The sequence below is a fragment of the Macaca mulatta genome, chromosome 4 (assembly GCF_049350105.2).
Source record: "Macaca mulatta isolate MMU2019108-1 chromosome 4, T2T-MMU8v2.0, whole genome shotgun sequence".
NCBI lineage: Eukaryota > Metazoa > Chordata > Mammalia > Primates > Cercopithecidae > Macaca > Macaca mulatta.
In genome coordinates, this window is record NC_133409.1 from 140427359 (window position 1) to 140446866 (window position 19508).

The window sequence follows — 19508 nt, forward strand, 5'->3', positions numbered from 1 at the left end:
TAACCAGCATCCTAGCTACTGACCTCCTGACCCTCTGACACCCCTATCTCCTCCCCTGAGGGTTTGAGGGTGGTAGGAGTTAGGACTTAGAATCAAAGCTCCAAGTACACAACCTAAAGACAAGAAGTTCTCAATGATTTTGCCCATCCAGAAGACACTTAGCAGTGCCTGGAGACATATTTGGTTGGCACAATGGGTGGACTGCTCCTGATGTTGAGTGGGTAGAGGCCAGGGATGCTGCTAAACATTCTACAGTATACAGGATGGGGTCCACAACAAAGAACTATTTGTTCGAAAATGTCAACAGGACTGAGGTTGCGAAACCCTGGCTATAGATCCTATCTATCCCAGCACTCTGCCTCTACCTTTTTCTGGCCCTCGTCCCCAAATGCACACATTATGCCTCTGGTTTGGGGACAAGACGTAATCTTCGCCACTCCATCTTACAGCAACTTTCTCTCTTATCACTTGCACCTCCTGGCCTCTGATGCTTGAACTAAAAAGTCAATAAGATGAAAGTCTGTTGCGGCCACCCTCAAGAAGGAAAAATACACAGAAACAATTGATACACAAAGAACAGGGCACACCCTGGGTTGAGTGCATGGCTGCCCAGGGCAGCGACTAGGCTAATCCTGGGCATATAAAAGAGGAAAGAGTACCCACGTCTTCACTCCACTGCGACTACAGAACTCGGAGTGGCTCTTCCTCTGTGGCCAGTTGGGGACCAGCATCATGAAGTGGTTGGTGGTGGTCTTGCTCTGCCTCCAGCTCTTGGAGGCAGCAGTGGTCAAGTGAGTCTGGGACCTGGCTGCTGGTGCAGGGAGCCTGGGTGGGAGCCTAAAGCCCTGCAAAGGGCAGCCGGGCCAGGGGACACCCTGCCTGTCTTTACTGTGGGACTTCTGCTAAGGGAAGGGAAGCCTCCCTTTGCTGATGTTGGACAGGACACATGGGTGGAAGGAGACACAGCCCCTGCCTTCAGGAAACTTCCCACCAAAGGGAAAAGCACAATCCCTTCCCCCATCTGATGAGGAAAAGATAGACCTGAAACAGAGATGGTAGGGGTGACTACTGCCCAAGCAGCCCCTGAATGGCAGGTGTGGATTCTTCCCACAGAAGGGAGCAATCTTTTCTGGATAAGGGATATCTTATCCAGAATCCTTTCTAAAAATTGTTTTAAGGCTGAAAATTTACTGGCAGACGCCAAAATCATCTAAGCAGAAACACAGTAAATATAAATCTCTATACCCGAGGGGTCAGGAGAAAACTCTGGAGTAGATGGCATGGCTCACAGGCTGTCAGGAAGGCTCTCAGCCTGCCATCTTGCCTGTTATTTCTCTATCCAAGAGTACTTCCTGAGGCCAAGAGCTGGCTCCTCTCAGAAACTTCTATCAATATGCATATTTGGTAGAGGTGGTTAATTAATTTTCATAGCTCAGGCTGAAGGGGTTTAGCAGAGAATTTCTGGAGAACGTAGAGTCCCCAGGAAATGGGAATTAAACAGGAATTCTGGAACCTAGAGCAAGGCCAGAGTGGACCCCTAGAGACTCCCAGGCAATGGTAGCAAGGAAGTCTGGGAAGGAGAGTGCCGAGGGGGTGACTGAGCCCATAGGGAGGGACAGAAACTGTGATTTCTAAGTTCCAACTCCAGAGCTGATCTGTGGTCCAGACCACCCAGACCAACTTCCCACGGTCCTGGTGTCCTGAGAAGAGCAGTGATGGGGCCTAGGACATGCAATTAGCAGCTGGGACAGAACTAGGACCCTGTGTCCTGAGTCCCAGCTAGTGCTGTTGCCCTTGCTCCATGCTCTGTCACATCCAGCTGTTGCCAGGTGCCTGAGGGCCGCTATAGGAAGGAACTCTGGGGTGAACTTTGCCATCTCTGAAATCTTCTTTTTTTATTTGAAACAGAACTTTGCTCTTGTTGCCCAGGCTGGAGTGCAATGGCACGATCTCGGCTCACTGCAACCCCTGCCTCCCAAGTTCAAGCGATTCTCCCACCTCAGCCTCCCGAGTAGCTGGGATTACAGGCATGCGCCACCATGCTCGGCTAATTTTGTAATTTTAGTAGAGATGGGGTTTCTCCATGTTGGCCAGTCTGGTCTCGAACTCCTGACCTCAAATGATCCACCCGCCTTGGCCTCCCAAAGTGCTGGGATTACAGGCGTGAGCTACCGTGCCCGGCCTGAAATCTTTTCTTAAAAATGTTAAAAATGTACATATCCTGGGCCGGGCACGGTGGCTCATGCCTGTAATCCCAGCACTTTGGGAGGCCAAGGTGGGCGGATCATTTGAGATCGGGAGTTCGAGACCACCCTGACCAATATAGAGAAACCCTGTCTCTACTAAAAATACAAAATTAGCTGGGCATGGTGGCCCTTGCCTGTAATCCCAGCTACTCAGGAGGCTGAGACAGAAGAATCGCTTGAACTCGGGAGGCGGAAGTTGCAGTGAGCCGAGATGGCACCATTGCACTCCAACCTGGGTAACAAGAGTGAAACTCTGTCTCAAAAAAAGAGAAAAACCAGTACATATCCTGGGCCGGGCCCGGTGGCTCACACCTGTAATGCCAGCACTTCGGGAGGCCTAGGCAGGCGGGTCACGAGGTCAGGAGTTCGAGACCAGCCTGGCCAACATAGTGAAACCCTGTCTCTACTAAAAATACAAAAAAATAGCTGGGCATGGTGACAGGTGCCTGTAATCTCAGCTACTTGGGAGGCTGAGGCAGGAGAATCTCTTGAACCCAGGAGGCGGAGGTTGCAGTGAGCGGAGATTGTGCCATTGTACTCTAGCCTGGGTGACAAAAGTGAAACTCCATCTCAAAAAAAAAAAAAAAAAAAAAAAAGTACATATCCTGAAAAGCGCAATACCTAAAGTCCCTCTTCCTTTCCTGGGGAGGAATCTATGGGATATTTGACAGCAAAGGGCCAGGGAGATAGAAGGACCCTTGAGATGGGGTGGGGAGGGCATGCATGGATGGGTGAAATGAATGGTTTTCTGAATCTTAGAGCGAGTGCTGAGAAGAGCTTTGGAAGAAAGAGGGGAAGAGGCAAAGGGAGGAAGAAACACACATACACACACACACACAGAAAAAGGCTGAGAGAGAGAAAGACACACACACAAATAGACAAGAGGGAACAGAGTGGCAGGGACATTGAAGCATGCAGTTAAGAGAAGGAGAGAGAGAAAGAGAGGACTGGGAAGAGAGGAAGGAGGGAGGGCCTAGCCTCAAACACAACCCTTCTGTAGAGTGCCCCTGAAGAAATTTAAGTCTATCCGTGAGACCATGAAGGAGAAGGGCTTGCTGGGGGAGTTCCTGAGGACACACAAGTATGATCCTGCTTGGAAGTACCACTTTGGTGACCTCAGCGTGTCCTACGAGCCCATGGCCTACATGGATGTGAGTCCTGACCCTTCCTGGGGGTAACCTTCTCTCTGGTGTGGGCTGGAGGGAAGGGGCAGGTCCCTTCACTCCTCTGCCCATGGAGAAGCCTGGGGCCCCTGCATCCCTCTGGAACTAACAGCCTGCTCGATGGCCCCCAGGCTGCCTACTTTGGTGAGATCAGCATCGGGACTCCACCCCAGAACTTCCTGGTCCTTTTTGACACCGGCTCCTCCAACTTGTGGGTGCCCTCTGTCTACTGCCAGAGCCAGGCCTGCAGTGAGTGCTGGGCTGGGCAGAGAGGGGCGGCGGGCAGGGCAAGGCACTGATACTCTCTGGGGAAGGCCAAACTTCCAGAGGGAGCTCAGGACTGAGGGGAACTCAGTCCTGGGAAGGACCAGGGACATGTGCAGGGCCACACAGCATGCCCAAGCCAGAGGAAAGATGCTGGTCCTGCAGCTGGATGGCCCCTTTGCCTTCCCTGCCAATATGTATCCCTTTGCTTATACCAGCCCCTAACCCCCCACTCCCTTTTATTCCACTGTCCCCATTCTCTTTACTCTGGGCAGTGCCATTCCATTCAACGTGACTAATTTTCAGTCTATTCCATCCCACTCCATTCTACTCCATTCTATTCTGCTCCACCCCAGTATTTACTAAGTTCTCACTGAGTGTCTCCAAGAGACACAATAGAACAATATAGGATGTGGGCTCCATATTATAGTGGTTTTGGGAGATACGCAGTGTGTGCTTTCTTAAGGTTGCCTTGGTCCCTGCTGAAGCCTTGGGGTTTGGGTCCTGACACCTTTGGCCCAAAGGTCCCTTGATGGCCCCACTCTATGCTATGACTGACTTCTTGATGAGTGAAGGTGGGGGGCACTTGGGGATGCCCTAGAGGGCTGGGGGGAATGCTGGGATGTCGTGCAGGCCCATTCGCTTTTTCATCTGATGAGTAATTACTCGGCAGTGCTGTGAGCCAGGTGCTCTGCTGGGGGCCAGGGACTCAGAGCTGGGTTCTCTGCAGCCCTGACCACAGGGAGGCCACAGTCCTGAGGCATCCGAAGATTCTGTAAGTCAGAAGGGGCTTTGGGGCCAAGGCCGGCCAGCTCCCATGGACCTTCCAATGCCACCCCTTGACTTGGCAACCAGGGATGCTGAGGTCCCAGGATGTGAGCGCAGCCTGAGCTGTGGTGGGAACCCAGCACGCCTGAGAGCTGAGCAGCCTCGCCCCAGCCAGCCTGACTCCCCATGCCCTGACTTCCCTGCAGCCAGTCACTCCCGCTTCAACCCCAGCGAGTCCTCCACCTACTCCACCAACGGGCAGACCTTCTCCCTGCAGTATGGCAGCGGCAGCCTCACCGGCTTCTTTGGCTACGACACCCTGACTGTGAGTTGGCATGGGAAGTGGAGGCTGAGGCTGTGAGCTGTAAGCTGGAGGGGACAGTTAGATGGAGTCCCCTGAAACACAGTGGAATGCTGGTGTTCTGGTGTGCAGGACAGGAAGGCAGGACAAGACGGGTCCATTCAGTCACTCCCCCAACACTCACTGGTGGCCACCATGTGCCAGGCACTGGGGCACCATACTGAACAAGAGGGACATGGTCCTTTTCCTTAAGAAGCATAAGGCCTGGGGAGCTCAGAGAAGAAGGAGATGGGTGAGGAGGTGAGCTGTGGCAGTCAAGGAAAGCTATGCAGGAGAGGTGGCTCCTGCAACACCTGTCAAAAAGGGGCAGAGGTGGCCAGGAGCGGTGGCTCACGCCTGTAATCCCAGCACTTTGGGAAGCTGAGGCGGGCAGATCACGAGGTCAAGAGATCGAGACCATCCTGGCCAACATGGTGAAACCCTGTCTCTACTAAAAGTACAAAAAATTAGCTGGGCCTGGTGGTGTGTGCCTGTAATCCCAGCTACTCAGGAGGCTGAGGCAGGAGAATCTCTAGAACCAGGGAGGCAGAGGTTGCTGTGAGCCGAGATTGTGTCACTGCACTCCAGCCTAGTGGCAGGGTGAGACTCTGTCTCAAAAAACAAACAAACAAACCAAAAAACCAAAACAAACAAAAAAGTGGGGGGCAGAGGTGAGGAAGGGATGAACAGAGGCTTGAGGAGTCTCTAGGGGAACCTGGGGGAGGTGAGTGGAGTCAGACTTGTCACCTCCCCTCGTTTGTGTCCCCATTAGGTCCAGAGCATCCAGGTCCCCAACCAGGAGTTCGGCTTGAGTGAGAATGAGCCTGGTACCAATTTCGTCTATGCTCAGTTTGATGGCATCATGGGCCTGGCCTACCCTACTCTGTCCGTGGACGGGGCTACCACAGCTATGCAGGGCATGGTGCAGGAGGGCGCCCTCACCAGCCCCATCTTCAGCGTCTACCTCAGCGAGTGAGCAACCAGCTGGCCGGTCCCCACCTCCCGGGGTGCTCCCCCCAGCCGCCCTGGACAACTGAGGCTCAATACTCAATGCTTTGGGGTTTGGAGACATTCCAGCGGGCATCTGGCTCCAGTCAGTCTTGCTCCAGGGCCTTACCTCCGGGGCTTCCTCTCAAATCCTCTCCCAGCCACCCCACCACACCCCAGCCCTGCACCTGTCCCCAGTCCCTTCCGACTTGTCTTTGCATTCCATAGCCAGGATGGAATCTCTTCCACAGCGGCTGAACTTTGCCCTGAGTTTTGCTGCTCTGATTCTCAGCACCCCTTGGAAAGGCCTCCTGGTGGAGAAGCGGGTGGGGCAGTTCGCTCACTTCCTTCTGACCGAATGTTTTCTACCTGTATCCCTCTTTTGCATAGTAATGTATTGCTTCATCTCCTTTTATCTACTGTTCTAGCCCGGTCCTGGAGTCTTCTGGTCTAGGTCCACCGCTGACCCCTAGCAGGTTGTTATCCTTGCCAGTCAACACAAGCATGTGCAGGCATTTAGTGAGACGGGCAGTGGGTGGGGGAGAGCGGCCTGGGGCCCGCTTTTCTTTTTTCTTCTTCAAAATTAGCCAGCCACTGGCTTGTTTTTGTTTTTTTTTTGTTTTGTTTTGTTTTGTTTTTTTTGAGATGGGGTCTTACTCTGTCACCTGGTCTGGAGTGCAGTGGTGCAGTCTCGGCTCACTGCAACCTCTGCCTCCCGGATTCAAGCTATTCTCTAGCCTCAGCCTCCCGAGTAGCTAGGATTACAGGCGTGCGCCACTGCGTTCAGCTAATTGTTGTACTTTTAGTAGAGACGGGGTTTCACCATGTTGGCCAGACTGATCTCAAACTCTTGACCTCAGGTGATCCACCTGCCTCGGCCTCCCAAAGTGTTGGGATTACAGGCGCGAGCCACTGCGACCAGCTTTAGCCAGCCACTTTCTAGAGACAGCTTCATTGGGCTAATCCCGGGAATCTGAAGTTCAAGGACCTCACCCTGTTACTAATGTTGCTAACTTCCTCTCCACCTCTGTTTACGATTCCTCTGCGTGTAAACAGAGCAGCTCCACCCAGCTCCACACTCCAGCTACCAGGGAAGCCTCTGGAACAAACACGGAATATCCTTACCCCCTTCACCAAGACCCTACCTGTCTCCAATCTCAGCAGAAAAGTAACAAGCTGGGCCTGGGTGGGGCTCCCAGGGACATGTCTACCAGAGGCAGGAAGCGGAGGGAAGAGGAGAGTAGAGTGTGGGGTGGGGGTCCCAACCACTAGGGAACCCCCCAGATGTCAGCATCATTCGGGAGCCTGAGGCACTGGGAATTCCAAGGCCTGGCCAGAAAGCCCCAGTCTAAGGGACACATCCCCTTCCCCAGGGAGCCCCAATCTAAGGGATACAGCCCCATCCTCAGGGAGCCCCAGTCCGAGGGAGACACAGCCGCGTCCTCAGAGAGCCCCAGTCCGAGGGAGACACAGCCCCATCCTCAGAGAGTCCCAGTCTGAGGGAGACACAGCCCCGTCCTCAGGGAGCTCCCGTCTGAGGGGAGACTCAGTCCTGTCCTCAGGGAGCCCCTGTCGGGAGCACGGAAGGAGCTCTGTTTCCCTGTGGAGGTGACTGCTTAGAAGGGAAGTCCTTTTCCCTGGCCCTCCCTGACTTCCCCTTCCCTTTCTCTCCTGCAGCCAGCAGGGCTCCAGCGGGGGAGCGGTTGTCTTTGGGGGTGTGGACAGCAGCCTGTACACGGGGCAGATCTACTGGGCGCCTGTCACCCAGGAGCTCTACTGGCAGATTGGCATTGAAGAGTGAGTCTGTGGTGGGGCCCGGGGATGTGGCACTTCCTTGGAGTGGGCTTCCAGGCCATGTCACACACACACACAGTCTCCACTGCTCTGGGATGGGGCAGAGGACCCCTGAGGCTTACTCCTACAAAGCTGCAACTGCCCTCTGCAGGAGTGACAAAGCCCAGCTCAGCCTGGAGAAGAGAGTGGGTGTGGACAACATAGGGCAGGACTTGGACTCCCGAACATTAGGGACCCTGCAGTCCAACCCCATCATGGGCTCACAGATTAGAAATGAGGGTGTGTTAACGACTCATTTGCTCAAAGTCCTTACAATGAATCAGTGGCCCTGGTTTTCAGTGTTTTTAGAAACTTACTTGACACTTTTGAGGAATAGGTCCCATGGCGTGATGCAGGGGAATAGCTGGATTGATCTTTGCAGGGTCCTCACATTCCTCAAGAAAGTAGCTGCAGCTGTTTGTCCCACAGCGGTGAGGAAAGCCCGCCCCAGCTGCCCTGAACTGGGGGAGTCCTGAGGCTGCCCGTCTTCTCCCCATACAGGTTTCTCATTGGCGGCCAGGCCTCCGGCTGGTGTTCTGAGGGTTGCCAGGCTATCGTGGATACAGGCACCTCTCTGCTCACTGTGCCCCAGCAGTACATGAGCGCTCTTCTGCAGGCCACTGGGGCCCAGGAGGACGAGTATGGACAGGTGTGACTGGTGGGGGTGTCTCCCTTCCCCAGGAGGCTAGTCCAGAGGCATTCATGATTTCTCCTGAGAACACAAGAATAGCCATCTGGGCACTAGGCTCATGCCTGTAATCCCAACACTTTGGGAGGCCGAGGCAGGCAGATCTTTTGAGCCTAGGAGTGAGAGACCAGTGTGGGCAACATGGCGAGACTCTATCTCTACAAGAAATACAAAAATTAGCTGGGTGCGGTGACATGTGCCTGTAGTTCCAGCTACTTGGTAGGCTGAGGTAGGAGGATTGTTTGAGCCCAGGAGGTGGAGGCTGCAATGAGCCATGATCTTACCGTTGCACTCCAGCCTGGGTGACAAAGCAAGACCCTGTTTCAAAAAAACAAAAGGCCTAACTCTTGACCTCCATGCCTCTATCTGCCCAAGGCACTGGAGGCAGGGGGACCTGGGACGACTGGGGCTGGGGGCAGGATGGGGGCCTGGAGGCTTGTTCAGGTGGGGCCAGCTGCTTGCACCAAAGGGGAGTGGGAGGTTACTATTAGGCAGGAATTTCTTCTGAGCTGCAGTCACTTAGCAGACACAGAGGAAACACTTGCTGGACTTTGGGATAAGAGCAAAATGATTGGAATGTGGGGCTGAGTATGTGAGCAACCAGGGCTGACCCTTTATCGGCACCTCCCTCACCTCCACAGGGCCATGCTCCCCTGCGCCTGTCTGTCCTGAGTCCAGCCAAGGGTTTGTCTAAGTAACCCAAGCCCACTACCACTAATTTTAATTTTGGGAGACCAATGGGGTGCTCATGCAGATCTGTGTTTTTCTTTTTTTGTTGTTTGTTTTTTGTTTTTGTTTTTTTGAGACGGCGTCTGTCTCTGTCACCGAGGCTGAAGTGCAATGGTGTGATCTCGGCTCACTGCAACCTCCACCTCCTGGGTTCAAGCAATTCTCCTGCTTCAGCTTCCTGAGTAGCTGGGACTACAGGCATACATCACCATGCCTGGCTAATTTTTTTTTTTGTATTTTTAGTAGGGATGAGGTTTCACCATATTGGCCAGGCTGGTCTTGAACTCCTGACCTCAAGTGATCTGCCTGCCTTGGCCTCCCAAAGTGCTGGGATTACAAGCATGAGCCTCCACGCCCAGCCATCTGTGTTTTTTTTGTTGTTGTTTGGAGACAGAGTCTCACTCTGTCACCCAGGTTGGAGTGCAGTGACACAATATCGGCTCACTGCAAGCCCCGCCTCCTGGGCTCAAGCAATCCTCCCATCTCAGCCTCCTGAGTAGCTGGGACTACAGGTGTGCACCATCATGCCCAGCTAATTTTTGTATTTTTGGTGGAGGCGGGGTTTCGCCGTGTCACCCAGACTGGTCTCAAACTTCTGGACTCAAATAATCTGCCTGCCTTGGCCTCCCAAAGTATTGGGATTACAGGCATGAGCCACTGTGCCTGGCCAGATCTGCATGTTTTAAAATGCCACTTGCAGGCTGGGCATCATGGCTCATGCCTATATATATATATAGACACTTGCAGAGAAAGAGCAGAGGTTCAATCTCTAATATGGGAAATTGAGGCAAGAGGAGTGGGGAGGTTCTGGGATCACTGTAAATCACACCCATTCTGTGAGTCCATGGGTATAATGCCAGCATTACCTACACAGGACTTTCCCTTGGAACTGCATTTTCTAGTCCAAAAACAGGCTTAGGGCTTGGGTCCGGGGCTCAGGCCTGGGATCCAGGGGCCGAGATGATGGGGCTGGTGGGTGCTATCAGGGGGAAGATGAGTTAACCAGGGACCGATTCCTCTTGCAGTTTCTCGTGAACTGTAACAGCATCCAGAATCTGCCCACCTTGACCTTCATCATCAATGGCGTGGAGTTCCCTCTGCCACCCTCCTCCTACATCCTCAATGTAAGTCCTGGTCCCTGCAGGCTGAGCCACCATGATTGAGGGCCCATGGGAGGAAGGGCTGGGGAGCTGGAAATGCTGGGTCTCCTACCTTGTGCCATTTTCTGACTCCGTGCTGCACTCATTTATCTTCCCCATTCATTGATTCTAAACCCCCTTCTCTGGAACAAGGCTATGAAACAGAAGATTGTCATGTATGATCAATTATTATTAATTAGTGGGGAGAGGCACTGGGCTCTTTGTTGAGCACTTACAGACCACTGTGTAAAGCACTTTGCTTCATGATCCCATTTAATTGTCACAGTATTTAATGAGGGAGATACTCATTTCTGTTTTACAAATGAAAACTTGGAGGTTCAGAGAGGTTGAGTAACTGACTCAAGGTGACACAGCTAAGGTTTGAATCCAAGTTGGTTTGGCTCCAAGGTTTAATCACCAGGCTGATCTGCTCCAAGTTGGGAACAGGAGGGAGGTCTGTGGGAAGAGAAGTTTCCCATCATGGGGAGAAGAGACCCTGCTGAGGACCACCACAGCCTGAATATACCTGTTCCAGAAATCCTCCCACCAGCTCTGCTCTAGTGGCTCAGCTGGCCTATGAGCTCTCAAGGCAGAGATCCTGGCTCCCTCAGCTCTGTACATGGGCTCCAAGTCCGGGGCTCAGAGCTGAGCAAGACCCAGCTCATGTGTGAACAAATGAATGAGTGCTGCCTTTCTGTGTTGAACAGAACAACGGCTACTGCACCGTGGGGGTCGAGCCCACCTACCTGTCCGCCCAGAACAGCCAGCCCCTGTGGATCCTCGGGGATGTCTTCCTCAGGTCCTACTATTCCGTCTACGACTTGAGCAACAACAGGGTGGGCTTTGCCACTGCTGCCTAGACTTGCTGCCTCGACATGTGGGCTCCCCTCTTCCTCTTGGCCCTGCACCCTCCTGGGGCATTGTATCTGTCTTTCCACTCTGGATTCAGCCTTCCTTTTTCGGACTCTGGACTTTCTCTAATAATAAATAGTTCTTCTTTATGTTGGTCATCCTGTTGTTTTTGGAAGGGAGTTTTCCCTGAGTGGCTAGGAGGTTTCCTGGTGGGTCACTGTGATTCTAAGAGAAATGGGACCTAAGGCATGGCTTGGGATGGGCTCTGTAACCCTCAGAACTTAAAGTTCACACTTTTCCCCTGGAAAGGGAAGACAGTGGTAGCGCCATCATGGGTGGCTGGGCCGGGGGCAGGGTGGGGAGAGTGTTCCTGTGTGATAGGCAAAGAGGGCCTACTCTAACAACCTAAAATGCTCTGCTGGCTGGGCATGGTGGCTCACACCTATACTCCCAGGACTTTGAGAGGCCAAGGTGGGTGGATCACTTGAGGTCAGGAGTTCGAGACCAGCCTGATCAACATGGTGAAACCTTGTCTCTACTAAAAATACAAAATTAGCTAGGCATGGTGGCACATGCCTGTAATCCCAGCTACTTGGGAGGCTGAGGCAGGAGAATCACTTGAACCCAGGAGAAGGAGGTTGCAGTGAGCCAAGATTGAACCGTTGCATGCCAGCCTGGGCAACAAGCATGAAACTCTGTCTCAAAACAAAAAATAAAAATAAATAAATAAATAAATAAATAAATAAAATGCTCTGCTGACCCGATTTACCAAACTACCACCAGAACTACCCCAGTGACACTGGGACCCACATGTATGTCTACTAGCAGTGTGATTAGTGGTCTAACACACCCCAGGTCTAGGTGGCTGTCTCCTCATCTGCTGATCAAATTTGAATTAGAAGTTTCTGAGGAATTCTGGATGCCCATGTGCACTTGTAACAGTCATGGGGTCCTTTAGGGAGGAGGGCAATGCTGCCAGAAACTATTTCTGGGGGGTCTTCAAAAGGCCAGGGCTGTTAGGCTGATAGTATTTTTACCCAGACCCCTATGTCCCAGGGTGTGTATTTGAAGAAGGGTTCCTCTCAGCTGTGGAGAAGAGGGAGAGCTACTTGAGTCACAGAGAAATGGAGCCTACTTGCTCTAACCAACTCAGCAAGGGATCTTGTGCCTTTGGACTTCATCCCTGTCCTCCTCAGGAGCCTCTTAGCAAAAGATACAGAAACCAGGAGCAACGTGGTATGTGGGGAAGGAGAGGGAGGACGAAAAAGAGGAGGGGGAAGGAGAAGAAAAGCAGGGGAGGGGCGGGGGGAGGAGACAGGGAAAAAGGGGCGGGGAAGAGGAGAAAGTAGAGAATGATGCCTCAGCGCCCTGTGAACTTCCAACAAGGGAAGGTGACATGAAAGGAGATCAGACAATTTCTGTCCAGCAACATGACAGCAAGCTCCGGCTGGTGAGTGGGGCGTGAATGTAGAATCCATAATGGGGGCAGGCTGCCTTCTACAGTCATATTTTACCCTGTCATTTGCCAGTCTCACCCCTGCCTTGCCCCTTATGATCGGGGCAGGGATAAAAGCGCAAGATCCAGATCTTGCACCCTACTCCTGAAGAGAAACTGGAATTTGCCACAGGTGGAGTTTCTATGGCAACAGCACACCATCTGGGACCCTCTATCTTAGACTGCCGAAGGACAGCCGGCTGCAGGTTCCTTCTAGGGGGTCGGACACGCTACAGAATGTATCGTAGTAAGCCCTGGTTTGGGACATTACTGAGAGGAGAAAGAAAACTTGCAAAGGGGTAGAAGTGGAACAGAGGTTCCGAGTCAAGAGCCTCTTTCCCTAAAAGCTTTGGTCTGCTGAGCGGGACTACAAATCCCGGCGTGCCTAGAGGGAATACAGCGAGAACTACGCTTCCCAGTGGACGCCGCGGTCGAGCTGCTGGGAGGCGGGGCGGGTGCTGCCCTCTGCCGGGAGCGGAGGGAAGTGTGCGCGGAGTGACAGCCGGAGCCCGGGCGCCGGGCGCGGGGCTCGGTGACAGCGGAGGCGGCGGCCCGGGCGGGACGCAGGGAGCGGCCGCGGCGCCGACGGCGGCGGGAAGGGAGGACAGGGCGGGCCTCCCTGGTGGCGCGGGGCCTGAGCAGCCGGGAGCAGGTGGCGGGCACAGCTCGTGGGCCAGGCACCCGAACTTGGGACAAGTTGCCGGAGCCCCGGGGCGCGGGCGGCGGACAGATTGACCTTCATAGCGAGGTGAGCGGGACCGGGGGGCGAGGGGCGCGAGGAGGGCCCGGGACCCCCGACCCAGGCTCCCTGGCCCCTATCCCGTGGGTCCCGGAGACAGGTGGGTGGGTGGGGGATGCCGGCAGGAGAGGGAAGCAGGACCGTGCGCGCCGCCACCCACCCGCAGTCCGTCCGCCCCCGGGCGCCCAGCGCGTGGCCCGAGCGGCGCTGCCCGCCGAGCCGGGAGCCCCCTCGGCCCCTCCCTTCAGGCGCGGGCCGGGGGCGGCTTCTCTGCGACCTTATGTAACCGGGCGGGAGGGGCCGGGCGGGCATGGCCTTCCCGGCCCGGAGCTGGGAGTCGAAGGGGCGGGAGGCGTGATGGTGAACTTGCAAGAAGTTTGAGGGACGCGCGGGCCCGGCGCCCACTCCCCCTCCACCGGACCCGGCTGGAGCAGACGATGCCGGAGAGGGGGTCGGAGGTAGGGGAGGTTTGCGGGGGCTGAGTCTGGCCCGGCCAGCGGGGGAGTGGGAGGGCCGGAGTGGCGCCACGCCCCGGGGGCTGGGCTGCTGGAAGGGGGGGCGGGTGGAAGTACCATCTCTCCCTCCGTTCCCGTCCCTTCCTCCAGCTCGGTCCCTTGAAGAAGCCGCCCCTGGCCTCGTCCTCTCGAGTCCCTGGGCAGTCTCTTTCTCCCCGTGGGTTATTCCATGACCCTGGGAACACCAACCCCGGAGCGCTCCCTCCGTGCGCCCCGTTGTCTGCCTCCCCCGGAGTTCCCAGCCGCCTGCCCGCCCCCCGAGTTTCCCCTCCCCCCGTCTCGGTCCCGAATCCCGGAAAACACGCTCCCTTCCCCCCGATCCCCCGAGTCCGCGCCGCCCACCCCCGGGCTGTCCCGACCAGCTCTGGCCCAGCGCGTCCGCTCGCCTCCTGGAAGGGAGAGGGCAGATGCCAACTCGGCCCCCCCCCTCGGCCCCCTCCCCGCGCGGGGTTCCGGCTTCACGCACGGCTGCCCCGAGCTGGTCCGGGCTGCGCGAGCAGGTTCGCGCCGCAGCCGCCTGGCGCGCCCCAGCCCCGCGTCCCGGGGGAGGAAGGGAGGGCGCCCGGGGCGGGGCTTGTCCGCGCGAACCCTGCTGGGCCCAGGCCCCCGCCCTCCGTTCTCCGCCAGCCCCTGGCCGCTGCGCCTTCCCCCGAAACCCCTCTTAGCTCCAGCCGTCGTTTTCTCGCCTGTCCGTTCTGGGGACGGTTCAGCGCGGAGCTTCTGCACTCAACTCGAGCGCAGTTTTTGGCTTAGCACTCGCTGGGGAAGTGCAGGTTAATTACTGCCCAGCTCCCATCCCCTGCCCTCCCTCCATCCCGAGTGAGGGGCTGCTTCATCCCTCAGTGAAAGGATGCAGGCCCCTAGCGACACCTCTGGGATGTGGTGGCCTCAGGCCCCTGCACCCGCCCTGGCCGAGATTCCATTGGCCCAGACATGGCACTGTTGGGCAGCTGGAGATGAGGTGGGAGGCTGGTCTCTGGTTTCCTCCTGGGTGGCCAGATGCGGACGCGCTCGGTTAGAATGCAGTTCTTGGTGCCACGACTGGGAGACAGTCCTCAGGCCCTCCCCTCAGGGAGCGCACTGTCCAGGGAGGGACAGCCAGCAGTAGTTCCTGGCCTGCCAGGAGAGGCAGAGGAAGGGGAAGGGTCAGCTGCCTTGAGGTCCCTGCCTGCTAACCTGACGGTATGCTTTCACCATGCCGGTGTCCCCAGCCCCAGGACCATGGGCAACTCGCCTGGCTCCCTTCTTTCTGTCTGCTTCCTGGCCGCGAGGCCCGGAGAGCTGGGAGCCAGAGGGTGTAAATGAAGGGCAGGGCTGTTTGGGTGACGACATGCTCTGCTTCTCCCCGAGGGAAGCCAATGGTGCTTACCATTTACAAGGCCTGTTACAGCTGCAGGGTTATTTTGTCCTCAACTCAGCTCTGAGAGGCGGAGCCAAATGGGGACCCAGGTATCTTGGTCCTGGGTGCCCTGGAAGGAGTTCAGGGGCTAGGACAGGGGACACCCTAGGTGGGTACCGAATCCAGGGAGAGCCAGCTGGGCTTTTGCGGGCTAATGGCGTGGTGATTCACAGTCAGAGGTGGGCAGGGAGTGGGCCAGGGCAGGCAGGAGCCCTTCCAGGGTCCCACGTGCACTGTCACAGGCCTCCTCAGCCTGTTTCTGGAAAGCTGGGAAGTAGGTGGAAGGGGACTCCCACCCCTCAAGCCTGGCTGCCCTTTGAGGGTCTAGCTTTTGGCCCTGAGCCCTCCTGGGGCCCTGTTTATGACTGTAATTGCATCATTAGCCAGAGTTGATGGAGTTACTTAGCACCTGCCCCCACAGGGAGTGGCCCAGCCACCCCCTGGGTTCTGTCTCTTCCTTTTCAAAGTCAGCTCGGTTTCTGCAGGCAACAGGGGTTTCCCCAACCACAGCTGTCATGAAAACCAGGTTGGGCCTTTGTCCTGGGGATGGAGGTCAGTCAGCACTTGGGGCCCGGCTTGGGGCTGCCCTGGAGATGACCATGGAAATTGGGTTGGCCTCCTCTGATCGGAGGGAGGGAGTTCATGGTTCCCAGAGCTGCCAGAAATGTCCACATCCCAGGACGCAGTGAACACATGTGCATGTGCAGTGTGGATCCTCATCTGAGAGGAGGGAGATGAAAACACACCCACCTCACAGGCTGTTGTGAGGACTAAGGGTGCGGCAGTGCCTGGTACATGGTGAGTATATGATGTTGTTTTCTGGGTTGGTGTGCGGTTTGTGTACTGGTTGTGAGTTTGTGTGTGTGGTTAAAGTGTCTAGGAATGTGGGTATAGATGAATTGTGAATGTGTGCCTATGAGAGTGTAACAATAAAACAAGATTATATTAATAGAATATTCATCTCTTCTTTTATGCTATACTAGAACAATATTATAATAAGATTGATTGGCCGGGCGCGGTGGCTCAAGCCTGTAATCCCAGCACTTTGGGAGGCCGAGGCGGGTGGATCACGAGGTCAGGAGATCGAGACTATCCTGGCTAACATGGTGAAACCCCGTCTCTACTAAAAATACAAAAAACTAGCCAGGCGTGGTGGCGGGCGCCTGTAGTCTCAGCTACTTGGGAGGCTGAGGCGGGAGAATGGCGTGAACCCGGGAGGCGGAGCTTGCAGTGAGCCGAGATCACGCCACTGCACTCCAGCCTGGGAGACACAGCGAGACTCCGTCTCAAAAAAAAAAAAAAAAAAAAAAAAAAAATAATAATAATAATAAGATTGATTTATTACACAATAGTTGCCAACATTTATTGTGTGTTTACTCTTTACAGTGAGGTGGGAATTACTGTTTGCATTACACTTACTCAGAGAAGTTAAGCAAGTCACTTAAAATCACACAGCCTGGAAGTGACAGGATTGGAATTTTAACCTAGGTCTATTTGACTCCAAAGTCTGTGTTCTCAGCCCCTAAAGAAGACCACTTCTTCAAGGGGTTTCCCAGGAGTTCTCTCTTAAAAGGTGGGGTGTGGTGGTCTAGGGACCGTCTTTTCTCTATCCAGGGTTTCCTGCTCGAAGCAGATCTTTGGGAGGTCTAGGTGGGAGGATCGCTGGAGCTCAGGAGTTTGAGACCAGCCTGGGCAACATAGCGAGACCTGGACTCAATTGAAAAAAGAATATGTGTGAGAAAAAAAAAAAAAAAGCAGGGTAGGAACTTGCGGAGGCCCTGTCTGAGCACCATACCTGTTTCCTGGCCTTTCTTCTGAGCTGCCGGCATGGGTGACCAAAGGACCCCCGGCTGGAACCTGTCTTGACTGGCCAGGGAAGGAGACCGGTTCAGGCAAGATTTCCTAGGCTTCTTTGGAAGCCCCAGATGCCCAGGAAGGGAGGAGGCATCCTTACTGATGGCCTCCTAGGTGCCCAGCTTTGTGCCATGCACTCCATGTCCATTAACGTACAGTGCAGCCCTCAGCAGGCCCTTGTTTAATCAGATGTGCAGAAGAGGCTGTGGGGATCACTGGGTGAGAATGGGACGGCAGTGAAAGTCATAAGAGCACTGGACCAGAAATCAAGAGCCCTCACTCTGCCTCTCACCCACTGTGTGGCTGGGCAAGTCTCTGCTCTGTTCAGCCTCAGTTTCCATATCTGTGAATCTGGATCATCTGTGGGATTCCCTCCAAAGTGAACCTTCTACAAATCTTTGCCAAAGGCACTGGGGAGGAAGAGACAGGAAGAGAAAGGAAGGGGTGATGGGGGTGGGTTGTTAGGGGTGTTTGGGAGATGCTGCCGTCCGCAGAAATGAGCTTTAGCTAAAGACTGGTCCTGGGGAAGCAAACAGGAAGTTTTTCTTGGGACAGCCATAGCCACTATATATTGAGCACTGGGCCAGTGTCACCTGATCGGGGGTTGTTGAGAGCATGGGCTCTGGGGCCAGGCTATATGGCTTGCACAGCTCTGCCACTTAAGACAGTGTGAGCCTCGGCAAGCTGCTTAACCCTACTGTGCCTCAGTTTCCACACCTAAAAAGTGAGGGTTCTTGCCGCACCCACCTACTAGTGCTGTAGTGAGGGCTGAGTACGCCGATGTTGATGCACATGTGGTACTTAGAATAGCATCTAATGAACTCTTATGACTCAGTGAGTTATTTATTTCTCATTCTTACATGAGGAAATAGAGGCCTGGATAGCTCTAGGGAAGGAATAAAGACCTGTGGGTTGCAAACAGGCCTCCCCATGTGTCTAGCGTCCTCTGATGTAATGCTTTACGTGGGGCTTCCCACAGCTCTCTGTCCCACCACACCAGCCTGCTCTCCTCATTGAACAGGACGGTGCAGGGCACTTGGCAATCCCTGCAGCATCTCTACCACCCCTGCCCTGCCTCTTGGGTTTCCCTGGGTAGCGTCTGGTCTGGCCACTGACCATGCACTCCTAGCTGTGGCTGTCCCCTGCTCTCCTACCATCTGTCCCTCCTCCACGTTGCACCAGAGATACAGACCCCCTTGGCTGTGATGTCACTGAGGGCAGAGATAAAATTGCAGTGATAGGGTAGGATCTGGGACTTTTCATGCCCACAGGAAATGCTTTGCTGTGAAGTGGGAAAGCCTTGGGTGAGAGCCAAGAGGAGCAGAGGCAACAGGCAGGGTCATCACCAGCTTTCCTTCCTGGCTCTTAAGTGTGGGCTTAAGGAGGAGAAATGAGGTCTTTTGTCCAGCTTTCTTATGGAAACAGCCACCTGGCCCCATAAGATCCAGCACCTGCTTGCTGGCCACGCAGGCCACCTGGTTGGCTCTTAGGCATACAGCGGTGGTCCCAGAGTAAGATGTGGTGCCATAGGGATTAATGCAGGAATTCCACCAGACTCTCCATCCAGAAACCCGTGGCTCATATTCCCTCCTCTTAGCCCTTCCTTGCTCCTTCCCTATAAGCAAATCTTTTCCTCCATCAGGGCACACCTTTCAAAGAGACCGGGGCACTGTTTTATCTTACTGCAGCCTGGCTGGATATTATGATCACCTGCAGAGCTCTCAGACAACAGCATTGCATCTGAATCTCTTGGGGAGGGGCCTAGGCATCATTATTTAATTTTTTTTTTTTTTTTTGTCTGGGATGATTCCAACGCCCTTGCTCTGGGGGAGTGGTTCTCAAATTTGGGCATCCTGAGAACTCCCTGGAGGAATTGTTTAAACACAGATGCTGAGCCCCTCCCGGTGTTACTGCAAATTCCATGCCGTCTAGAATTTGAATTTCTGACAAGTCCTCTGGTGATGCTAATGCTGCTGGTCCCCAGAGCACATCTGGAAAACCAGTGCTTTGGGCCCTGCCGCTTTGCAGCTACCCAGGTGAGGGTCGCCCTTCTCCTGGGTTATGTGTCTCTGACTTTGGGGCTGGTAGGCATGTCCCCTTTTGAAGGCAGCTCCCCAGGGGCATGGATCACTTCTGAGACAATTTGGTGTCCCCTCTACAGTCAGTCCTTCCCCTTTCTCCACATGTCCCCACCTCCCATGAAACTGTCCACTGTTCGACCTTGCAGCTCTTGGTCCCACTGTCTGGGACAAGTGCTTGAAACTATGCACTGGTTGATGAAGGCAGGATGAGGCGGACAAACAAGGATGGCACTAGCTGAGGGGCCTCAGAACATGCGTCAGGGTCTGAAGCTGCTGTGAAGGTGCTTGGAGCTAAAGTAGCATTGTTGCAATAATTGGGGAGGTGTTCAGAGAGGACCCTCACTTTGTTGAAGGGAGGCTCTTAAAATACTTCCCATTGTTTCACTTTCCCACCTCATGGAGGGCAAGTATTTGAT

General features: G+C 54.6%; 2 protein-coding genes across 8 annotated transcripts in view; both read left to right on the forward strand.

Annotated features, from left to right (window-relative positions):
• The first annotated feature begins 582 nt into the window (after positions 1 to 582).
• Positions 583 to 11158, forward strand: PGC (progastricsin). 2 transcript variants are annotated; one of them, XM_015136332.3, is made up of 9 exons: positions 583 to 791; positions 3247 to 3397; positions 3541 to 3658; positions 4648 to 4766; positions 5554 to 5753; positions 7446 to 7565; positions 8103 to 8250; positions 10044 to 10142; positions 10865 to 11158. In XM_015136332.3, the coding sequence occupies exons 1-9, from the start codon at positions 733 to 735 to the stop codon at positions 11015 to 11017; spliced, it is 1167 nt and encodes a 388-aa protein (XP_014991818.1). In that variant the 5' UTR covers positions 583 to 732; the 3' UTR covers positions 11018 to 11158. The 2 variants fall into 2 exon arrangements, with proteins under 2 accessions (XP_014991818.1, XP_014991819.2); XM_015136333.3 differs by lacking the exons at positions 7446 to 7565; positions 8103 to 8250; positions 10044 to 10142; positions 10865 to 11158 and adding exons at positions 6197 to 6244; positions 6825 to 7127 and having other exon boundaries at positions 591 to 791.
• A 1172-nt stretch (positions 11159 to 12330) lies between these two features.
• TFEB (transcription factor EB) overlaps positions 12331 to 19508 on the forward strand; it is a 53934-nt gene continuing 46756 nt past the window's right edge. Inside the window, exons 1-2 of one of the 6 annotated variants that reach the window (XM_077998344.1) lie at positions 13031 to 13252; positions 15837 to 15955. Coding sequence is in view for 1 of the 6 variants with exons in the window: in XM_028846621.2 (XP_028702454.1) it covers positions 12440 to 12459 (20 nt within the window). In the remaining 5 variants the exon portion in view is untranslated. 6 annotated transcript variants of the gene reach the window in all.

Excerpts from the sequence above, each read along its gene's own strand:
- PGC (XM_015136332.3), top strand. The coding sequence starts at position 733 with ATGAAGTGGTTGGTGGTGGTCTTGCTCTGCCTCCAGCTCTTGGAGGCA. Across the intron at positions 4,767-5,553 it reads TTGGCTACGACACCCTGACT|GTCCAGAGCATCCAGGTCCC; the intron begins GTGAGTTGGCAT and ends TGTCCCCATTAG. Across the intron at positions 10,143-10,864 it reads CCTCCTCCTACATCCTCAAT|AACAACGGCTACTGCACCGT; the intron begins GTAAGTCCTGGT and ends TGTGTTGAACAG.